Source organism: Myotis nattereri, assembly GCF_964212035.1.
Source record: "Myotis nattereri genome assembly, chromosome: 5".
Lineage (NCBI taxonomy): Eukaryota > Metazoa > Chordata > Mammalia > Chiroptera > Vespertilionidae > Myotis > Myotis nattereri.
Window position 1 is genome coordinate 90,730,045 of NC_138080.1, and position 18,939 is coordinate 90,748,983.

Sequence of the window (18,939 nt, forward strand, 5' to 3'; positions counted from 1 at the left end):
TCACTGCCTCTTCCCACTTTTTCTGTCTTCAGATGTGACATTCACTTGATAGGACAAAAGATTTTCAAAATACAGAGTCCAAGGAAGTAGTGAAAAGAAATAAGATCACCAATCTGACCCAACACCTTCACTTTACAGATGAGGAAAAGCGAGGGTCAGAGAGGGTGAGTGACTTGTAAAATATCACACAGCAAAGCATCCAGATCCTCTGGGTTTCTTACTCCCCATTAGGAGCTCTCAGAGCTCCAACCCAAGTAAACACTGCAGTTACCTCCATAGCAACGTGTGAGCAGCACAGCACAGCGCGTAAGCCGGTGACATCAGGACTACATACGAGACAACATCAACAAAAGCAGTTTGACTTTATTGCAGGGAAGCTAGGGAGGGTCTCCGCAGGAACTCCCAACGTTGGGCAGGGATGCCAGGTTCCAGATCGGTCTGGAAGGCAGGAGAGGATCAGGGTCCTGGAAGAGATGAGACGTTAGGTGGGACAAGGGCGCCATCTGCTGTGCACGTGGACGCATTGCAGAAGCAGTAAAGGTTCCCTAAGAGGCGGTTGTGGGAGGGGAGGTGGGAAACCAGGTGCTGGACAAGACCCAAAAGCTCAGTGTCTAGCCCTGCTCACTGCTCCCAATCTGTGGTTTCCAGCTTGACTGGAGCCCAGTAACCTTGCTAAGCCAATCACAGCCGAGGCCTCTTCTGGGGACCTCTGGGGGCTGCTGGGACAGCACTCCCTGTCCTGCTTCAACGTACACTGGGAAGGCAACGAACAGAATCCTGGGCAAGCGAACCTGCCAAGAGATGATCAAGGTGGCTTCATAACCAACAACCATTCTAGCTCTTGTTCCCAAACCTGAAATCAGCCCCTGGGGGCCCCTAAGCAGACTCGTAAGCAGACTCAGACAGATGGGATGCTGCCTGGGTGTGCAGGTTAAAGGCTTGACTGGCGATTCTCGCCCAGTGCCGTGACCCGAATCTCGGGGAGCCTTCCTGTACTACACACGGTTACTGACCTATGTGCAGGTAAAAGCATATGATGTCTGGAATGTTCTGTGGGACAGTATGGGCGGGGGGAGAGGCCATAGAAGAAATAATGGTGGCAGTGACTGGACAATGGTTGGATCTGGGTGATGGGTACATGGGGATTCATTTTTACAACTCTACTTGTAGGTATGTGACACTTCCTATGATTAAAAAAAAAAAAAAACAAAATAAATAAATAAAAACTATGAGCATTACCCAGCCACAGAAAGGAATGCAGTACTGACCCATGCTACACTTGGATGGATCTTGAAAACATGGCGCTAAGTGTAAACCATACACAAAAGGTCACACGTTGTATGATTCCTTTTCTATGAAATGTCCAGAATAGGTGAATCCAGAGGCGGAGAGATTAGTGATTGCCAGGAGATGGGGTGGGCGGAGGGCAGTGGGGAGAGATTGCTTAATGGGTACAGGGAATTTTTCTGGGGGTGATGAAAAAACTCTGAATCTAGGGAAAGGTGGTGATTGTACAACATTATGAATACACTAAATGCTGATGAATGATACACTTGAAAATGGTTAAGTGCATGTTATGTGAATTTCACCTCAATTTTTAAAAATACTGTGAGAAAAACATTAAGCCAAGCATGGTTTACAACCGGCAGGCCAGGAGGTTCCAATTCATTGTGGGCACTGGGGCTCCCCATGTGTTTGACCAGCTCGGGAAGCTTTTGTCTTCCCTCCCTCCATCCATCCCTCTGGCCCCAACCCCCCGCGCCCCCCAACCCCCCCGCGCCCCCCAACCCCCCCACGCCCCCCAACCCCCTACCCCCACAGACACACAGAACCCTAGGGATGCAGGGATAATGACGAACATTGGCCCGCAGCACCTGGAGCTGTCAGCCTCTTCGAGAGATTTCACAGTAACCCCTGCCAGGCAGGAAAGCAGAGGAGAGCTGTAGCCCCATTTTTACAGAAGGGAAGGCTGAGTCTCGGCACGTAAGCAGAAGTGTCCAAGTCATGGTGTGCAATGAGGGCGGGGCTGGAATTCCGACCGTTCATCCTGTGCTCATCCTGAATGTGGGTTGTAGCCATGAGCATGCGAGCTCACTCTATGCACAGGACACTGCCCTGGCTCAGATTCCAATGGGCACCTTTAGGAAGGAGGCTGTACTCACGGGGACGGACACGGCCCACCGGTCAGTTGTGGCTGGCCGCCCTACCTGGGGAGCTCTCCACGGGCCACTGGGGACAATGCCACCAGCCATTACAGATCTCGGGTTCAGGATGCCTGACCCCATCCTGCCTCTGCCACTCACCTGGATGGGGCTTTAGTCACGCCACTTCCCCTCTGCAGGCCTCACTTTCCTTAATCACAGGGATGGCAATCACTGCCATTCACACAGCCACACACTACGTGACACCAGGAGGCTGTGCCGTGAAGGGTTCTGAGGCTGTGGCTGGGCACAGAGGGCATGCTGGATGGACGAGTGCTGTGCCCTGGTGTCTGCCCCGGTTCCCTAGGGACGAGCACTGACACAGTGTCTCTTACTGGCCTCCTGGATTTCAGAAAATCAGTGGGAATATCCAGCTCAGACACACGACTGTTCGGCCTCAGTCTACATACCTACCTGGCCAGCATAGAGCACAAGGCCCAGGGCACAGGTGTCATCTCTGACGGACAGTCAGCTTATCAAGCAGAAAGCACACTGCTGCCCTGACCGGTCTGGCTCAGTGGATAGAGCGTCGGCCTGTGGACTGAAGGGTCCCAGGTTCGATTCCAGTCAAGGGCATGCACCTTGGTTGCGGTCAACCTCTACTCACAGGCGCTGCTAGGGTTCCCTGGACATGTGATTGGCATTAGATAATGAACTGTTCTGGCGAGGTGCTGGGGCCTCACCCACCTTCCCACTCTGGTCCATCCTGCGGGCCGGGGACCCAGGCCCTCGCTATTTGGGGCCGATGTAGGTAACAGTCTTCCCTGTTTTCTTCAGCGTCTCCAGCAGAGTGTCCACGTTGTGCTCAGAGTCGATGCAAACCTTCTTGTTGGGCAGATCGATCTCAAACTCAACTCCTGCAGGAAGAGGAAGAAAGAGTTCAGGCTCTGAAAATCTTACTCACAACCACTCTTCCCCTTTCCCCCAGAGCAGGGGTCGGGAAACTCCCTGTAAGGCTGCAGTTTGCTGATCCCTGCTCTAGACCAGGGCTTCTTCTTCTTTTTTTTAAAGTTATAAAGTTAACTCTTATTTTTAAAATATATTTTATTGATTTTTTACAGGGAGGAAGTGAGAGGGATTGAGAGTTAGAAACATCCATCAGCTGCCTCCTGCACATCTCCTACTGGGGATGTGCCCACAACCCAGGTACATGCCCTTGACCGGAATCGAACCTGGGACCTTTCAGTCCGCAGGCCGACGCTCTATCCACTGAGCCAAACCGGTTAGGGCCCAGGGCTTCTTTTAAGTGTCTTTTTAACTGCAAAAGTAGTAGAGACAGCCCTGGCTGGTCTTCTCAGTGGTTAGAGCACTGGCCCGGCACCCAGGAGTTGCAGGTTCGATTCCCGTTCAAGGGCATGTACCTCGGTTGCAGGTTCATTACCCCGTCCCAGTCCAGGTGCATGCAGGAGGCAACCAATCAATGTGTCTCTCACAGTGCTGCTTCTCTCTCTCTCTCTCTCTCTCTCTGGCCTTCCCCCCCCTTCCCCCCCAATTCTACTCTCTGAAAATCAATGGAAAAAAATATCCTTGGGTGAGGATTAACAACAACAAAGTAATAGAGGCACACCATTAAAAAAAAAAAGTCAAATATTTGTGAATAAATTTTGCAAGTGTAAAGCCCCTACTCTCTTCTACCTCTAGAGATCCCTGCAACCAGGGTGGCACTGTCGCATCTCTCTCTCTGACAGACAAAGGGGAAAAAAAGGACACTCCCAAATGGCACCATACCATATAAACAGGTCTTGCTGAATTCCACTTCCAACGGCCAGGATATCTTGCAGCACATACAGACTTCATCCTCTTATTGTTGAAAGCAACATATGCCCCCCTCCCCCACCCCCCAATGACCCCTTCTAGCCTGCCCCCGCCCCTTCCTATTTCATTTTTTCTTTTTTTTTTAAAAATATATTTTATTGATTTTTTTTTTTTTTTTTACAGAGAGGAAGGGAGAGGGATAGAGAGTTAGAAACACCGATGAGAGAGAAGCATTGATCAGCTGCCTCCTGCGCACCTCCTACTGGGGATGTGCCTGCAACCAACGTACATGCCCTTGACAGGAATCGAACCCAGGACCCTTCTGTCCGCAGGCCGACGTTCTATCCACTGAGCCAAACCGGTTAGGGCTCATTCTTTTTCTAACAGCTACACCGTGTCCCATAGTGTGGACGTACCCAGGTCTACTCAATCCCCTGCTGAAGGACACTGAGGTTGCTTCCAGTTCCTCACTCTTCCCACAACAATGATATAGTAAACGTAGTGAACGTATCTTATAAAGCCTGTGAAAACATTTCTGTCCCAAGCATTCACAGAATCGAAATCGTGGGGCACCTTCTCGATGTCAACTGCTATTGCAAAATTGCCCTCTTCGAGGGCTGTGCCAACTTAAAGCCCCCGGGCGGCACATGGGAGTGTGTAGAATGGGTCCTGTTGAGACAACAGAATGCAGAGGGAGGGCCCTTGGCAGGTTCTAGGTGTGGCTTCACCACTGGCTTGCTGGGTCCTGCCTAGTATAGGCCCCAGTTTCCCCCTCTGTACTGAAGGAGCTGGGTTGGCCAGCTGCTATGCTATGGTCTTTCCAAGTTCAAGTATGCTATTCGTCTGTGATTCCTCAGGGTCCCAACCAACTTGAAAGCCTTCGGACCCATCTCAAGAGGCCGCCCAAATGAGGGAAAGTAGTGAAAGGTGGGGAGAAACCTGCCCAAATTCAAGAGCAGATCCCCAAGCCTCTGTCAACGGGCCTTAACAATCACATGGCACAAGGTTTAGTGCCTGAATTTGTATCTAATGAGACCTGGGGTGGGTGGGCGCTAGAATGTATCCGTGCTGCACTCTGGGTTTTTGTCTTTTGGTTCAGGAGTGTCTCCCTGCTCTCTGGAATGAATGTTTTGGTGTAATAGAGCTGGAAGAGGACCTGGGGCCATCTAACACAGTGGATTTCAAATTGTGTTCCTTGCCGCCCAGGTTCCTGGCCAGGTGTCCTCACGTCCAGAGTGGCCCTTCTGAGCAGACGCTCACTCAGGGAACCCACAGCCGAAGCACACACAGCTGACATTCCCATGTTACAGCCGGGAAACTCGGGCCGGGGGGAGAAGAGGCCGGTCGGGTGACAAGTCAGCAGCTAGGTTCTTTCCACCGTTTCTTTCAAATTAAGATTCTAGTTACTGGACGAGAAACCAGCCAGTGACTCACTGTGGGAATCTGGGCAAGTCACTTCCCCTGGGGGCACTGGTGTCAACATCCCCGTTCCACAGGTGGAATGCACCGCAGAGGGCCTGCTGGGAGGGCTGCCCAGAGCACATCCACGCGGAAGCCCTTTGGAAATGGGGTGTTATCATCACCTAGGGTTTTAAAAGTGAAAATCTTGGAAGACTGACTGCCCAGCACTACCAGAATTCTGTTCGCAGCTCCGTCATTACTTCATGGAGCCCCAGGGCCAGCCCTCAGCCCTCTCTGGGCCTCGGTTTCCCCAGCTGAGAGTTGAGGGAGCTGAATGAGAATACAGGTTTTCTAAATGTGTCCAAAAGAGGTGCTTTAGGAGTTCTACACATGACTGATTCAAAGAAAATGAATATGAAAATGACACTCCAATGTGTCATATAACCAAAGTGATCCCAGTGGAGATCACCAACATACTAACTGGTACTGACAAGGGCTCTGGAGCTGGATGGCAAGGCCAAATCCCAGCTCTGCCATGTACTGGCTACTGGCTGTGTGATCCCAGGCAAATTACTCAACCTCTCTGAACTTCAGTTCCCTCCTGCTATAACAGAGATAGTGTAAGAAGCTACCTAGCCCTAGCCGGTTTGGCTCAGTGGATAGAGCATTGATTCCAGTCAAGGGCATGTACCTGGGTTGCAGGCTTGATCCCCATGCAGGAGTCAACTAATCCATGTGTTTCTCTCTCTTTTTGTCTCTCCCCCCTCCCTTCCACTCCCTCTAAAAAAATCAATGGAAAAATATCCTTGGGTGAGGATTAACCAAATAAAAAAAGAAGCTCCCAAAATGGTGTTTCTCTCTCTTTCTGTCTCTCCCCCCTCCCTTCCACTCCCTCTAAAAAAATCAATGGAAAAATATCCTTGGGTGAGGATTAACCAAATAAAAAAAGAAGCTCCCAAAATGGTGGTGAGGATGAAATGAAAGCCAGTAAGCAAAGTACCTGGCACATGCTAAGCATTCAATACATCTTAGTTGTACTGTTATTATCTATCAGCTTCAACCCCAGCTTCTCCTGCTCCATGTCTGCATGCATTTGAACACAAAATGAAGTTTATCGGCCTCCCCCACCTCACCCCCAACCGAGGGCCGCTCACTCACCTCCTAGCTTGTTGAGGACCCGAGCGACTGCATTAGAGCAGCCTTCACAAGTCATGTCTACAAAGAACTCGTGCTTCTGAAATAAACAAAGGGGACCGTGAGCCAAGACCTGCAGGGAGACCCACATACCCCACCAGCATGCAGGCCCATTCACGGGCCAAGACACGGGCCAAGGTCTGGCTGTCGTCAGACTCACCCATCGCCTGTTTCTTCAAAATGGAGTAACTAAGGATTTCTGTATCTCACAGGCTGCTGCACTAAGTGAGATAATCCCTACAACTCCTTTAGCAGTGCCTGGCACTCAATGAGTTCAATCAAGTGTCGGTTTCCGCCCGAGCTGGTTTGGCTCAGAGGACAGAGCGTTGGCCAGCAGACTGAAGGGTCCTGGGTTCGATTCCAATCAAGGGCACGTGCCCCGTTTGCAGGCTTGATCCTCAGTAGGGAGCGTGCAGGAGGCAGCTGATCAATGGTTCTCTCTCATTGATGTTTCTATCTCTCTCTCTCTCTCTCTTTCTCTCTCTCTCCCTTCCTCTCTGGAATCAATAAAAATATATATATATATTTTTAAAAGTGTTGGTTTCTAGTCTCACCTTCAAAATCCTGATTCTTGAACTATGTGGCTATCTCAGGACCTGCCGGAAGCCGGTCCATCCTTGCTGCTTGACACAGTCGCTGCAGGAAAGAAACATCTGCACAGCATATGTTTCAAGGGACCTGGCGTATATAGCATACTGTTCTTAATATGTTTGCTCCCCTTAGCGCTGTGTGTTTTAACCAAGGTCACCTCTCTGAGAAAGGTTGTTTCCCTGGGTAGGAATTTTTCCCTGAAGTCAAGGAGGGGATGCCTCTCCTAGAAAGGTTGTTTCCCCAGGTAGGGATTTTTCCCTGAAGTCAGGGAGGGGATGAAACTCCTTAACTAAGTGCCAGGCGGGTAGTTAATCACTACAAACAATCATGCTTAAGCTACATAATCTTTACTCCCTGGAATGGAGATAAGAAACGCCCTAACCTTTGTAATAGAAATTGACAGGATTAAAATCAACTGGGATAAATACGGATGTAACAAGACAATAAACAGCAGAACCTCTCTGGAGATCGAGACCAGAACTTGGCTGGAGATCCTGGCTAGGCTGCTGATCAACTGAACGCTGTCTCCGTGTCATTCCTTCTTCGCCGACTCCGTCTACGCCTTTGGGAACCCCTGGACCCGCTGGGGCTGGACCCCGGCAAGGACCATCGACTCTGACATGGGTGGATGCCCATCCTCAGAGCCATGCTGGTCTGGTGGTCTTACTTATGCATCAAATATCACCTGCATTAGAATCACCAGGGAGCTTGCAAAAACTATAGATTCTAATCAGCAAGTGGAGGCTGGGGTGTCTACAAGGGCTAGGAAGCTCCCCTGGTGATTCTGATATACAGTGACCACTGCTCTCAGCCAAATGCCTCATTCTCAGAGGCAGCCCCTAAAGCCTGGGGAGTGGATTTGCACGGGCTCCCAGTGAGTCGGAGGGCAGACCACGGAGGGAACCCTGGCTCCTGGCTGCTTCACGCAGGCCCGACACCCACAGTCTCCACGATATCCAACACACTGGACTCCCAGACGACAGAGACTTTGTCCACTTCACTGCTGCATCCCCAACACAGGCACCGCTCGGAGATATTGCAAGTTTGACTCCAGACCAGCACAGTATGGTGAGTGTCGCAATAAAGCAAGTTGTGATCTTTGCCTGGAAAGGCAGCTGGTCACCTTATTTTACTCAGGAGGAAACGGAGGTTCCCAGGGGTTCAACTGCCCACAGTCACGTGACAAGCTGAGGCTGGGATGTGAACCCAGGCTTTCCTGGCTCCAGGGACATCCTGTTGGTTCTGGACCAGCAATCAGCACTGCCACCTACCACTCTCCCCCCCACCTTCACCCCCAACCCTGACTCTTAGCAGGAGCTCTGGGAGTGGGCACAGCTTGTGAGGTAGCATGAGTTTCTGCTGCCCAAGGGTCTAAGTCACCAGATATCTGAAGCTTTCTTCTGCAGACCACAGACAGGTCTCCTTTCATCCTCACAGTACAGCGGCCAGAAGCCAGCAGGAGGCTTCTGGGTGGCAAACATGACATCCCAGTGTTCTCCCCCTCCACTCGAAGTGCAAAAGTAAATTTGGGGGTGGTGGAAAATCTACTTAACGGGCAGCATACGCCATTCTTCACAGAGAATCCCAAGACCGGCCCACCACCGAACGCTTGACTTTGCACAGTTCCAGCCCCTCAAAGCCTCTCATCTGTCACCTGAAAATGGGTCCTTTAAAGTCGATGAAAAAATCCAATAAGTTGTACAACTCTTTCACAGAATCTCAGAAACTGGGAAGGCGGGACTAGAGTGGGGTCACATTGTCCAGCTCCCCTCCCAGAAGGAATTCTTTCACAACTCTCCAAGACAGTCAGTCTTTGAACACCCCAAATCCTGGGAGCTTACTACGGGTAATACTTGAGTGCCTCCTCTGTGCCAAACACCTTCTGTGAATTACACCGTTTAATCGTCACAAGAATCCCATGAGTTAATCACTATAATTATCCCTTCCTGACAAATAAGAAAACTGAAGTTCAGAAGTTTGGCCACTCACTCAGTGTGACATAGCTAGTGAGTACCAGGGCCTACACCCACCGGACATAGTCTCCAAAGCCTAAACTTAACCACTGTGATCCCTGTGTTAAACTGGGGTTTGAAATCTGCCTGCCTGTAGTTCTACCCTACTTGTCCCAAATCTACACAGGAGCTACCATTTCTTGTGGACTAGCTATGTCAGTGGGTGCCAACCATTTTAGTGGCATTTTTCCAGTTAACACTAACAACTCTCCTGAGAGGTCAGGTTTGTTTGTTTGTTTTGTGTGTGTTTTTTAAAAAATATATTTTGATTGATTTCAGAGAGGAAGGAGAGGGAGAGAGAGAGAAACATCAGTGATGAGACAGAATCATTGATCGGCTATCTCTTGCACAACCCCCACTGGGGATCAACCCGGGCATGCGCCTTTGACTGGAATAGAACCTGGGACCCTTCAGTCCGCAGGCTGACGCTCTATCTACTGAGCCAAACCATCAAGGGCCTGGGAGAGCAGTTTTTATCCCCATTTTACAGATGAGGAAATCAAGGCACAGAGAAGTAAAGCAGCTTAACTGAGGTCATCTGGCTGGCAAGCGGAAGCACAGATTTTCAGAAAGGTTTCTGAGATCCCAAGTGCTTGGGAAACCTCTTGGGTGACAGTCCTCCGCCTTCTTCCTTCAGCTGTTCATCTCGTGACATGGAACCAAGTGCCCTCTGTTCCGGTCATCCCTCTGAAGGGTCTTTTGTTTGTCAAAATCCCCAGAAGTGAACACAGAATAGTGATCCTCCGGCTGGCCTTCCTCTCACTGCCACGCCCCTGAGAAACCTGGTGGCCTCCATGATCCTGGTCCCAGGGTGATTAATGCTGTTCTCTAGCATTTGCTCAACTGGGAGGGCTGATCCTGTCAGGCTCTTAGTCCATACTTTGTGTTGTCTGAGGATTTGTCTCAAGGCACCTGCCAAGACCCAAGGGAAATGACACCTGAGATGTTTGTGGCTGGGCCCAGGGGGCCTCTGGCTCACTTGCCGCTTCCCCAAAGCTCAGCTGCTAAGATACAGGGCATCTGTGAGACACCTCTGAGTGCTCGCTGGGGGCAGAGCTGAGAACTAGGCACGATGGGGGGAAGTGCTGAACACCACATGACCCAACCAGGATCCCTAGGATGCAACTGGGATCGAAGCTTCCTCCCTGGCCAGCGTGACTACTTCTGCCTGCGCATGGCCAGGCCACAAGAGACTGGGAGTCTGAGGATAAGGGGATTAATGCTGGCTCCATCTGACTCCCAAGACCTTGAGTCAGTTACGGGCTTTGGTGTTTTGTTTTTTGTATTTGCAAAAGGCCTTAATTTCCTTTTTTTTTAATTTTATTTTATTTTAAATTTTAAAGTTTATTTAGAAAGTTACAGAGGTAGTGGGAGTGAGCCAGCTGGGCTTCTGAAACAAGTTACAGAAGCAAAAGAAGGGCCCTTGGAGCTTAGGAGAGCAAGGTCGGGGGCCTGGGGGGAAAGGGGGATGAAGAAAGGGACGGGAAAGGCAGGGAGTGTGCTCCCGAGAGGGAAAGTGAGCCAGAAGGCCTTAACTTCTTTTTTTTTTTTTAAGTTTTAAAAATTGATTTTTAGAGAGAGGAAGGGAGAAGGAGAGAGAGAGAAACATCAATGTGAGAGCAATATGTCAATCGGCTGCCTCCTGCAAGCCCCCCCAGGGATAAGCCCGCAACCGCATGTGCCCTGATCAGTAATGGGTCCGGCAATCTTTTGGTGCCAGGGAGTCGCCCAACCCACTGAGACACACCGGCCAGGGCATGATCTTAATTTCTTATCTACAAAATGAGGCCAGGAGCAACCTGAAATATGCGGAAAGGCTGAGTGAGCTGCACAGACCAACGAAGACCTGCTCATTCCTTCCCAACTCTGCCACTGAGCAACTGGAGACTTTGGGCAGGTCCCTGACCCTCTCTGGGGCTCATGGGATCAAGTTCTGAAAGTGGTAAAAGCACTGGGTCCATTCAGTGTCTCCCTGTACAGAGTGGGCGGGGAAGGGAAGAAAAACACGGACCTTTGAAAACCTGCCGCGTCCGAAAGGCAATGGCCACCCCACCTTCCCCCACCCCTCCACCCCCCCCCCCGCCCCCGGCCGCCCCTGTTTCCCAGCCAGCTCCCCGGACAGGCGTGTCCAGGTGGGGGCGAGGGACCGGGACCCGGACCGGGACCAGGTCCGGCTCGCCACCCACTCCCGGGTGAGCTCGGGCTGCTCTCTTTCCCCGTCTCTGCAGGGAAGGGCTGGGCTTGTAATCGCTGGAGGCCTTGCCGTTCCGATGCTTTGCAGCCTGACTTCCACAGAAAACCCCTTTCACATTCGATTTCCCGGAGCGGCGCCGAGGCAGGGGCTGGGTTGGGGGTTGGGGGCTGGGAAGAGGGGCGCTCGCTCCGGCAGCGCCCGAGCCCTGGATGAGCAACATCTGGCCAAGCAGCTGTGCAGCCGAGGCGCCAGCCGGGGCGGCGGGCTGCGCGGGGCCGGGGCGGGCGGCCACTTACCGGCATGACCGAGGGCGGCGGTGGGCGGCGGCGGCGAAGCTTCTCGGGGTTCCGAACGCTGGAGCTGCTGTTTCCGGGCGTGCGCGCCGGGGAGCCGCCCCGCAGGCCAGGCCCCGCCCCCGCCCCGCCCCCCGCCCTCGGGCAGTTAGGCCCCGCCCCCGCCCCGGCCCGAGCTGCCCGGCCGCGGTTGGCCACTCCGCCTCCTTCCGGCGGGCGCGGCCGGGACACCCGCCACTTCTGAGCGGGGCGGCGAGCGACCCGGGCTGCCCTCCGCCGCCTGCTGGGCTTTCTTAGAAAGCTGGCTTCCTCCAGGGCTGCGTTAGGGGCTGGGATGCAAGGGCCCCTAGGGCCCCGGACAGACCCCGTCCTTCCCTAAAGGGACACTCTCATGTGTTCACTCGGTCACTATTATGAGTCCCCAGCTGGCTAGGCATCCACAGTGCAGACGTGGAAAAGACACAGCCGAGTAGGGAGCCAAGGAAGCGTGCGTGGGGTTGCAGTGTGAACGGAGTCGTGCCATGCGAGCAGGAAAAGCTAACGCAGACCGGAGTGTGCGTGGTGGGGGCACGAGAGGAGCAGGTGGTTCTGGAAGAGGGGAGACTGCGCAGGAGGTGATTGCTGAGCGAAGGGACGAGTGAGGACACCTTCATCTGGCCTGGGGAGGAAGATCCTTCCCTCCACTTTCCAAGGTTCTTTCTGCTGGTCTAATAATTAAGTTGTCATGAGACAGATTAATGGGAGAAATAACCCCATTTAGTAACGTATCTATGTATGGGAACCCCACACACACGAGAGAGTCAGTGACCCCATGTCCATGAGCGTTCTGAGATACGGGAAATGCCGAATCTATGACATTCTGAGCTAAGGATGAGGTCAAGTATTTGGGGCTTCCAAAGGCAAGGAAGGTCATTCTCAGAATGGGAAGAGCAGGGGGAAAAAAAAAAGAGCAGAAGTTCAGCAATTAGAAGTTTGCCCTAACATATAGTTAGGTCATAGAAAGTTATTTCTGGTCATAAATCTTATTATGGGCAAGATCCCTAATTTAAATCCTTCTAGGTAGTGGGGGGCGGGGGCACAGAAGTTTCTCTTGAGTGTAACAGGACTCCGTTGTCCTTTAGCAGACAATAATCCACATATCAAAGAGGCTCTTCTTGGGGTAACTCATTACGAGGCCCTACATGATGAAAAGAGATGAGAAATCTGGGAAGGAGGGAGGCAGGCAAAATAGCAAGTACAAAACTTGGAAGACAAGTGTGAGCATGGGCTGAAAGGTGGAGATATTCAGACTGAGAGGCAGACACACAGAGCTGGGAAAATGAAACAACAGCCACGGGTGAAGACAGACGGAGGCAGGTGCTGTAGGACACTTCCAGAGAAACAGGCCAACATTTGGAACTTCAGACACACACACACACACACACACACACACACACACACACACTCCCAAGGTGGTTCTGTCCTTGGAGAATCCAAGGGTTCTGCCAAAGGGGCTCAGTCTATGTAGTTTCAAAGCATTCTCCATCCACAGAGTTCGTGGAAAGCTTATCAAAAACTCAGACTGAGCCCATGCTGGGCAGCTCAGTTGGTTAGAGCATCGTCTGGATATGCCAAGGTGACAGGTGCAATCCCCAGTCAGGGCACATACAAGAATCAACCATTGCCCGACCGGCATGGCTCAGTGGTTGAGTGTCGACCTATGAACCAGGTTATGGTTGGATTCCAGGTCAGGGCACATGCTGGGGAAAGGTCTTGCTTTTCTCACAAGGAGAACAGACACCACTCCTTCCCCTTCCTGCCTAGAATACTGATGCTATGTCACCAGTCATGTGGTTTAGACCTCCTGACCTTTTCCTCCCTGGGGATAACATCTAGGCCTCAGCTGCATTTCAGCTCCAGGCCCAAAAGAGCCAGATAAGTGATGCCATGGCTGCCTCAGGACCAGCTGCATTGACCAATCGGTGGAGACATGACCCTGAAAGGACACACCTGGAAAGCTGATGAATATTCTATGGAGACCCTTCCCTGAGACCTCCCCAAAGATTCCCACCGGCCAGAGAGAGATACATACCCCCAAGCAAAAGACCCATTGGGAGTTCTCCCTCCAGGGAGCACATCCGTGCCATTCCCTTCCCCTTCTCCCTTCCCCACAGGCATGTACCTCCTAAACTCCAAAGGACCCCCAGGAAACTTGCAACCAGGGGAGCAATGGGAGTAGTAGCTCATCCCGGGCTAACCCCCTGAACCTGTCTCCAAGGCCCCCTTTTCTCTGACTTCCCAGTGAGCCAGAGCAGCCCAGCCTGGGCTCCCCTGTGGCTTCTTCCATGGCCTTCTTTGTTTCCCTCCCCTGAGTATATTTCTGCTACAGCCAATACATGCTGGCTTGCTTTTCTACATGTTGTCTCTTGATGGAAATCTTTCCTCCAAGAAGACAAGAACTGAGGTCTCATCGTCTCGCCAGTAACAGCTAGACCGGGGTTTCTCTATTGACTTTTTGGCCCGATAACAGGTGGTCATGGGGGGCTCTCCTGTGCACCCCTGGCCTCTGCCCACTGGATGCTAGTAGCACCTCTACCCAGTTGTGACGAGGCCATAGGTCTCTTGAGGGCAAAGTCTTCCCCGCGTTCCCCACCTTGCGAACAGTGCTCCAGACAATTCACTGGTGGTAAATTACTGAACATTTCCTAAGCATCGCACGGTGGGCAAACATTTTGACTCAAAGGCCACAATGGGTTCTTAAACTGGACCGGAGGGCAGGAACAAAAGCATGGATGGAGTGTTTGTGTGAACTAATATAAATTCAAAGTAAATATCATCACATAAAAGGGTACGGTCTTTTTTTTTTTTTTTTAGTTTTATTCATTTCAAACGGGCCGGATCCAGCCCGCAGGCCGTAGTTTGCCCACGGCTGGTAGCGTCTGGGTCCTGAGGGTAGGATGTGAGTAGGGAAACTATCACAAGATGTCAACCCCCTCTCTCCTATGGAAGACAGCCAACAGCCACCTGAGGTCTTGTCCACATTCCCTCTCCGGTAATCCCTCCGGCCCTCCCTTCCTTTTCTTCCTTCCTTTCTTCCTGTCTTCTTACCTCCTGTTGTTCAACACAGTACATAACACACAGTCTCAATGTAAAACTTTCAAATACTCATTGCTTCCAACCTAGGGGATTCCCTAGGGGAAATGGCTATTGTTTTATTTACTTATTTATTTTTCTTAATTTTACACCAGCGCAACCTACATGGTTGCTTTTTCTATTGTTTTAAATTTAGAAATTTCCCTTTGCACTTAGATTTTCCCCCGTTAACAATTGGATACTGATCCATATCTGTACAATTCTATCTCGTTCTCTTTTAATCTGCTGCAGAGGGCCCTGGCCGGGTTGCTCAGTTACAGTGTCATCCCATAAGCCAAGGTTGGGGGTTTGATCCCAGGTTGGGCACATACAAGAATCAACCAATGAATGCATAAATGAGTGGAACAACAAATAGATCTTTCTCTCCCCCTTGCTCTCTCTCAAATAAAGAAATAAAAAAATTTAAACTGCTGCAGAGTATTCTATGTTACATGCATATCAACAGTTTGTAAACTGATGAGCAATTACTTTTGCAGTGTAAATAGTCTAACAAAGCTGACAATACTGTAATGTACACACTGTACATGCCTCTTTGTAAAAAAAAAAAAAAAAAGTGGCCATCAACCAAGAAGTGGGACATACACGATTTAATAGAGACTGCCAAGTAGCCTTACAAAAAGAGCTGTAATCACTTAAAATTCCCCCCAGATGAAATTAAGAATAGCCTGGGCCCCTGTCACAGACCACTTGGGTTTAAATGACCAACCTGTGAATTTAAAGTTGCGCCAATTTGCTCTCATTAGCGTTTCAGTTTGGAGGGTCATCTTGTAAAATGCAAATTTCTTAGTCCAACTTTAAGAAACCTTTCTGTAGCTCTCCATTGCTTTCAGAATAAAGTTCAAATTCCTTAGCATGGCTAACACCATCCCGGAGGTTCCTTCCTCCAGAAAACCTTCTCTCCTCTTGGCTGAGTTGCCTCTGGTGTCTTCACAGCCTCAAGACACCTGTCCCCGGTTTGGGGAGAGCCGGGCCCAGCGCAGCGCAGCACTCTGGTCTGTTGAAAGGGGTGACAGCGAGCAGGGACAGCACCTAGAATCTAGATTCTAGAAGATCATCCCTGATTCCAGCCTCTGCTGCTCAATAATTGCTGAAAGCGCGAGGCCGCTGCCGGAGTGAGGCCTGGGGATGGAGTGGGTGGCGGGCAGCGGGGCGCTCTAACTTGGCTCCCGGGGCCAGGCCCGCGTTGGGGGGCCAACTGGGACGCGCCCGGATGCCACTGAGCGGCTGGCTGCCCCGCGCCCCTTTCTGTCCCAACAGAGACGCTCCACGTGCTTCCCTTCCACGTGGCTCTGCAAAACTTATCCGATAAGTCTTATCGGGAGCCCCCCTCCCGCAGGGTCACATGCCTGCAATGCGAACTGCCCCAGGCGTGCCTTTGTATTTCCATGGAAAATGCTCCTGGTCACCAACAGGGGGCCCAGCGATAGGCTCAGAGACGTGGAATGGACGCGGCCGGCGCGCCGCTGAGCCCTTGAACTGTTTCGGGAAATCCTGGGGGTGTCCACAGAGGAGTTTGACAAGTTACCTTTTAAAGACGGAATGGCCGGGAGAAATAAGCGCCCCCTCCTCCCCAGCGATTAGAAAACCTTATGACAATGGCCGTGACGCACGGGGCGTTGCATGGGAGCCCAAGCGGATCAGAGAGCCTGCAAACTGCCGCCCCTCGGCGACAGCAGAAAGGGGAAACCTCAGCAACACCCACGCGGCTCCTTCGGGCCGACCTGCAGCAGCACTTGCCCCAAACGGCAGGGCTGAAATGTGCGTTCTCCAGCTCAACAGCAGCTTTCACGCGCGACTTTTCACTTCTTTCACGGGGGTTACCTTCTCCTTGGCTTTCCCTTAATAGTTGTCCGCGCTAGTGCAGACTAATGGGGGGGAGAGGGGGCGCGAGCCAGCAAGTGCCCTTCGGCATGGAAATAAAAAGTTGTCATAAGAAGAAACAAACAAGGGGAAAGTTTACCACTTGGTTCCCCTGGTACCGATCTGCGCAAAAGGCGGGAGAGGGGCCGCAGGGGCCAGATCTAACACGGGAGGGAAAGAAGGAAAAAGGACCCAGCCCCGGGCCGGAGAGGCTCAGAACCGCCCCTGAAGGCACAGGGGCCCTAGGGCTCGGTCTCCTTGGTGCCGTCCAACCCCCGTGTCAATCAGCTCTTTCTCGCGTTGCGATTGGCCGAGACCTTCCTTGGCCTCCCTTGTTCCCACCTCCTAGTTGCTTGGGGTTTACTTCCCCAAAGTACACGGGCCCCACCTTGTGGAGCAACCGCTCATGCAATGGAAAACGGATCTCCGCCCAGGGTAAGACGTTTCAACGAATGGGAGCGGCCCCAAGCATTTATTGGCCATTGTGGATATCTGTCAAAAAACTTCCCGCCCTCCTTTCCACCTTCCCTTTAAGTAATTGGTCCCTCTCTATGCCAATCCGTTACTAGGGAAACGAGATCCTGACAGTCTCATAGGCATGAGTCAAAGCCAATCAAGAGTCACGCCTTCATCCTGAGTCGATATCCAATGGCTGCTCGAGGAGCCCAGAGGACGCAGTCGGGATTGGCCGCCAGCCTGCCGCAACAAGTTAGGCTGCGTCGCGCTTATATAGACCGGCGACGGAGCACGCGTGTGCGGACGCAGTTGCGTGAGGGCTTTTTCTCCTTCCTCCGAGCAGTGGAGCAAAGCTTGTTCCTCTCCCGCTCAGCCGCGCAGGTACGCCGGGGTATGGGCGGGGCCGTGCGGCCCGGGGTCGAGGAAGAGCGGCAGCGGTTGTGAGAGGGAGGAGAAGACCGAGCGGCGCCCGTGTGAGGCGCGCCCCCCCTTCAACGGCCGCAGGCGGGCGCACGGGCGCGCGGAGGCTCTCCGCCCCTCTGTTCCCCCCCCCCCCCCCGCCCCGGGCCGGCGCGCGTGGCCGTGTCCGCCGCGTGCGCGTGCCGCGCCCAACTGCCACGCGGGGCGAGAGCGAGCCGCGGCCGCCGCCCGGGGTCCCAGGGCAATCTCCAGGGCTCGCCCGCGTTTCCCGCCCGCCTCCCCACGCGCCAGCGGGTCTTTCCTCCCCTGGCGAGGGGGCTCCAGCGTGGCCGGGGCCAGAGGAGGAGGCTTTTATTCGGGGGTGGGAGCGTCACGAAAGTGCGATAAGAAAAGGATTTTGCGACCGGGAGGCAGAAGTGCTGCTCTTTGGTTTTCCAGGGAGTAAAGGGGGAGCAGCGGGTGCATGCATGGGTGATGCGTGGTGGTAACGAATTCTTCCCGAGCCCTTATTGTGTGCCAGGCACTGTGTGGAGCCACTTGTGTGCCTCTCGTGTACTCCCGCAACCTGGGGAGGTCGGTGCGATGACTTTCCTCATTTTACAGCGGATTCGGAGGTCCCGCGGTGGAGGGACATGGTCAGAGGCATGCAGACGGCAAGGGGCAGGTGCTTGTTTGCACCCAGGTGGCCTGACTCCTGGTCCCCGAGCCTCTTTTATTCTTCATTCCAGCGTCCGATGTGGTCCCCCGGGCGCCTTGGCCCCCAGAGCACCGGGGGTCCCCTGGGGACAGCATCCGCCCCGAACGGCCCTGCTGCGAAGGCTGCAGCGGCGCTTGTGCTTGAGCCAGTCCTGGGCTTCCAGGGAGACCAGGGTCGGACGTGGGCTGAAGACAAAGGGAGAGAAAGCGTTTGGGCTGCCTTTCTGTTTGTGTTCGCGTAGGTAGCTGAGGGGTGTGCTGCCCTGAAAGCTCCCGGGAAAAGCATCCGATCAAACGAGTAAGTGCAAGGGAACAGGGACAGTGTTCCTCGCCTGATTTGAAACTCACAGCGTGATGATGGGAAATTCCCGCCAGCAGGAAGTTAGGCTCCGATATGAGACCCTGAATCATTTCTCTCTCTTAAAAAAAAAAAAAGAAATCGGAGCAGACTTTTGAGAAAGACCTGCGAGAACATAGCTTAACTTCCTCGTTTTATATAATTGAAGAAACATGAGGTTCAGAGCCATGAGTTTCAGACCTTGGCAGCGTGTGTGGGTTAAAACTTGAAATAGGAATGGGGAGGAGGGTGCTCAGTTGCAGTGTAAATCTGGCCGATGCCAGGTGAATTGGGGTGACTGAGGTGTGGGCAGTCTTTACCCTGGTAGGTAGTTGGGATCTACTGTGGATGATGGCCTATCTGCATTCAGTTCATTATTTGGCATTTACGTACTGTT

General features: G+C 52.5%; 2 protein-coding genes across 4 annotated transcripts in view; one reads left to right on the top strand and one right to left on the bottom strand.

The window, feature by feature from the left end:
• Positions 1-343: 343 nt before the first annotated feature.
• On the bottom strand, positions 344-11,778 carry ATOX1 (antioxidant 1 copper chaperone). The gene is made up of 4 exons (XM_081091056.1): positions 11,645-11,778; positions 6,516-6,591; positions 2,889-3,058; positions 344-464 (listed from the first exon to the last, which is right to left on the bottom strand). Exons 1-3 carry the CDS (start codon positions 11,648-11,650, stop codon positions 2,934-2,936), a joined length of 207 nt encoding a protein of 68 aa, XP_080947182.1. The 5' UTR covers positions 11,651-11,778; the 3' UTR covers positions 344-464; positions 2,889-2,933.
• A 5,592-nt stretch (positions 11,779-17,370) lies between these two features.
• Positions 17,371-18,939, top strand: part of G3BP1 (G3BP stress granule assembly factor 1) — a 55,043-nt gene continuing 53,474 nt past the window's right edge. For 2 of the 3 annotated variants that reach the window (XM_081091057.1, XM_081091058.1), the window contains exon 1: positions 17,371-17,470. The gene's annotated coding sequence lies outside the window, so the exon portion shown is untranslated. Of the gene's footprint in view, positions 17,471-18,447; positions 18,504-18,939 lie in introns of all 3 variants that reach the window. The other variant, XM_081091059.1, reaches the window with a different exon arrangement.

What these genes read in the sequence shown, in the direction of transcription:
- ATOX1 (XM_081091056.1), bottom strand. An exon ending in GGTCCTCAACAAGCTAGGAG is followed by an intron (nt 3,059 to 6,515) that starts GTGAGTGAGCGG and finishes CTCTTCCTGCAG; the next exon opens with GAGTTGAGTTTGAGATCGAT.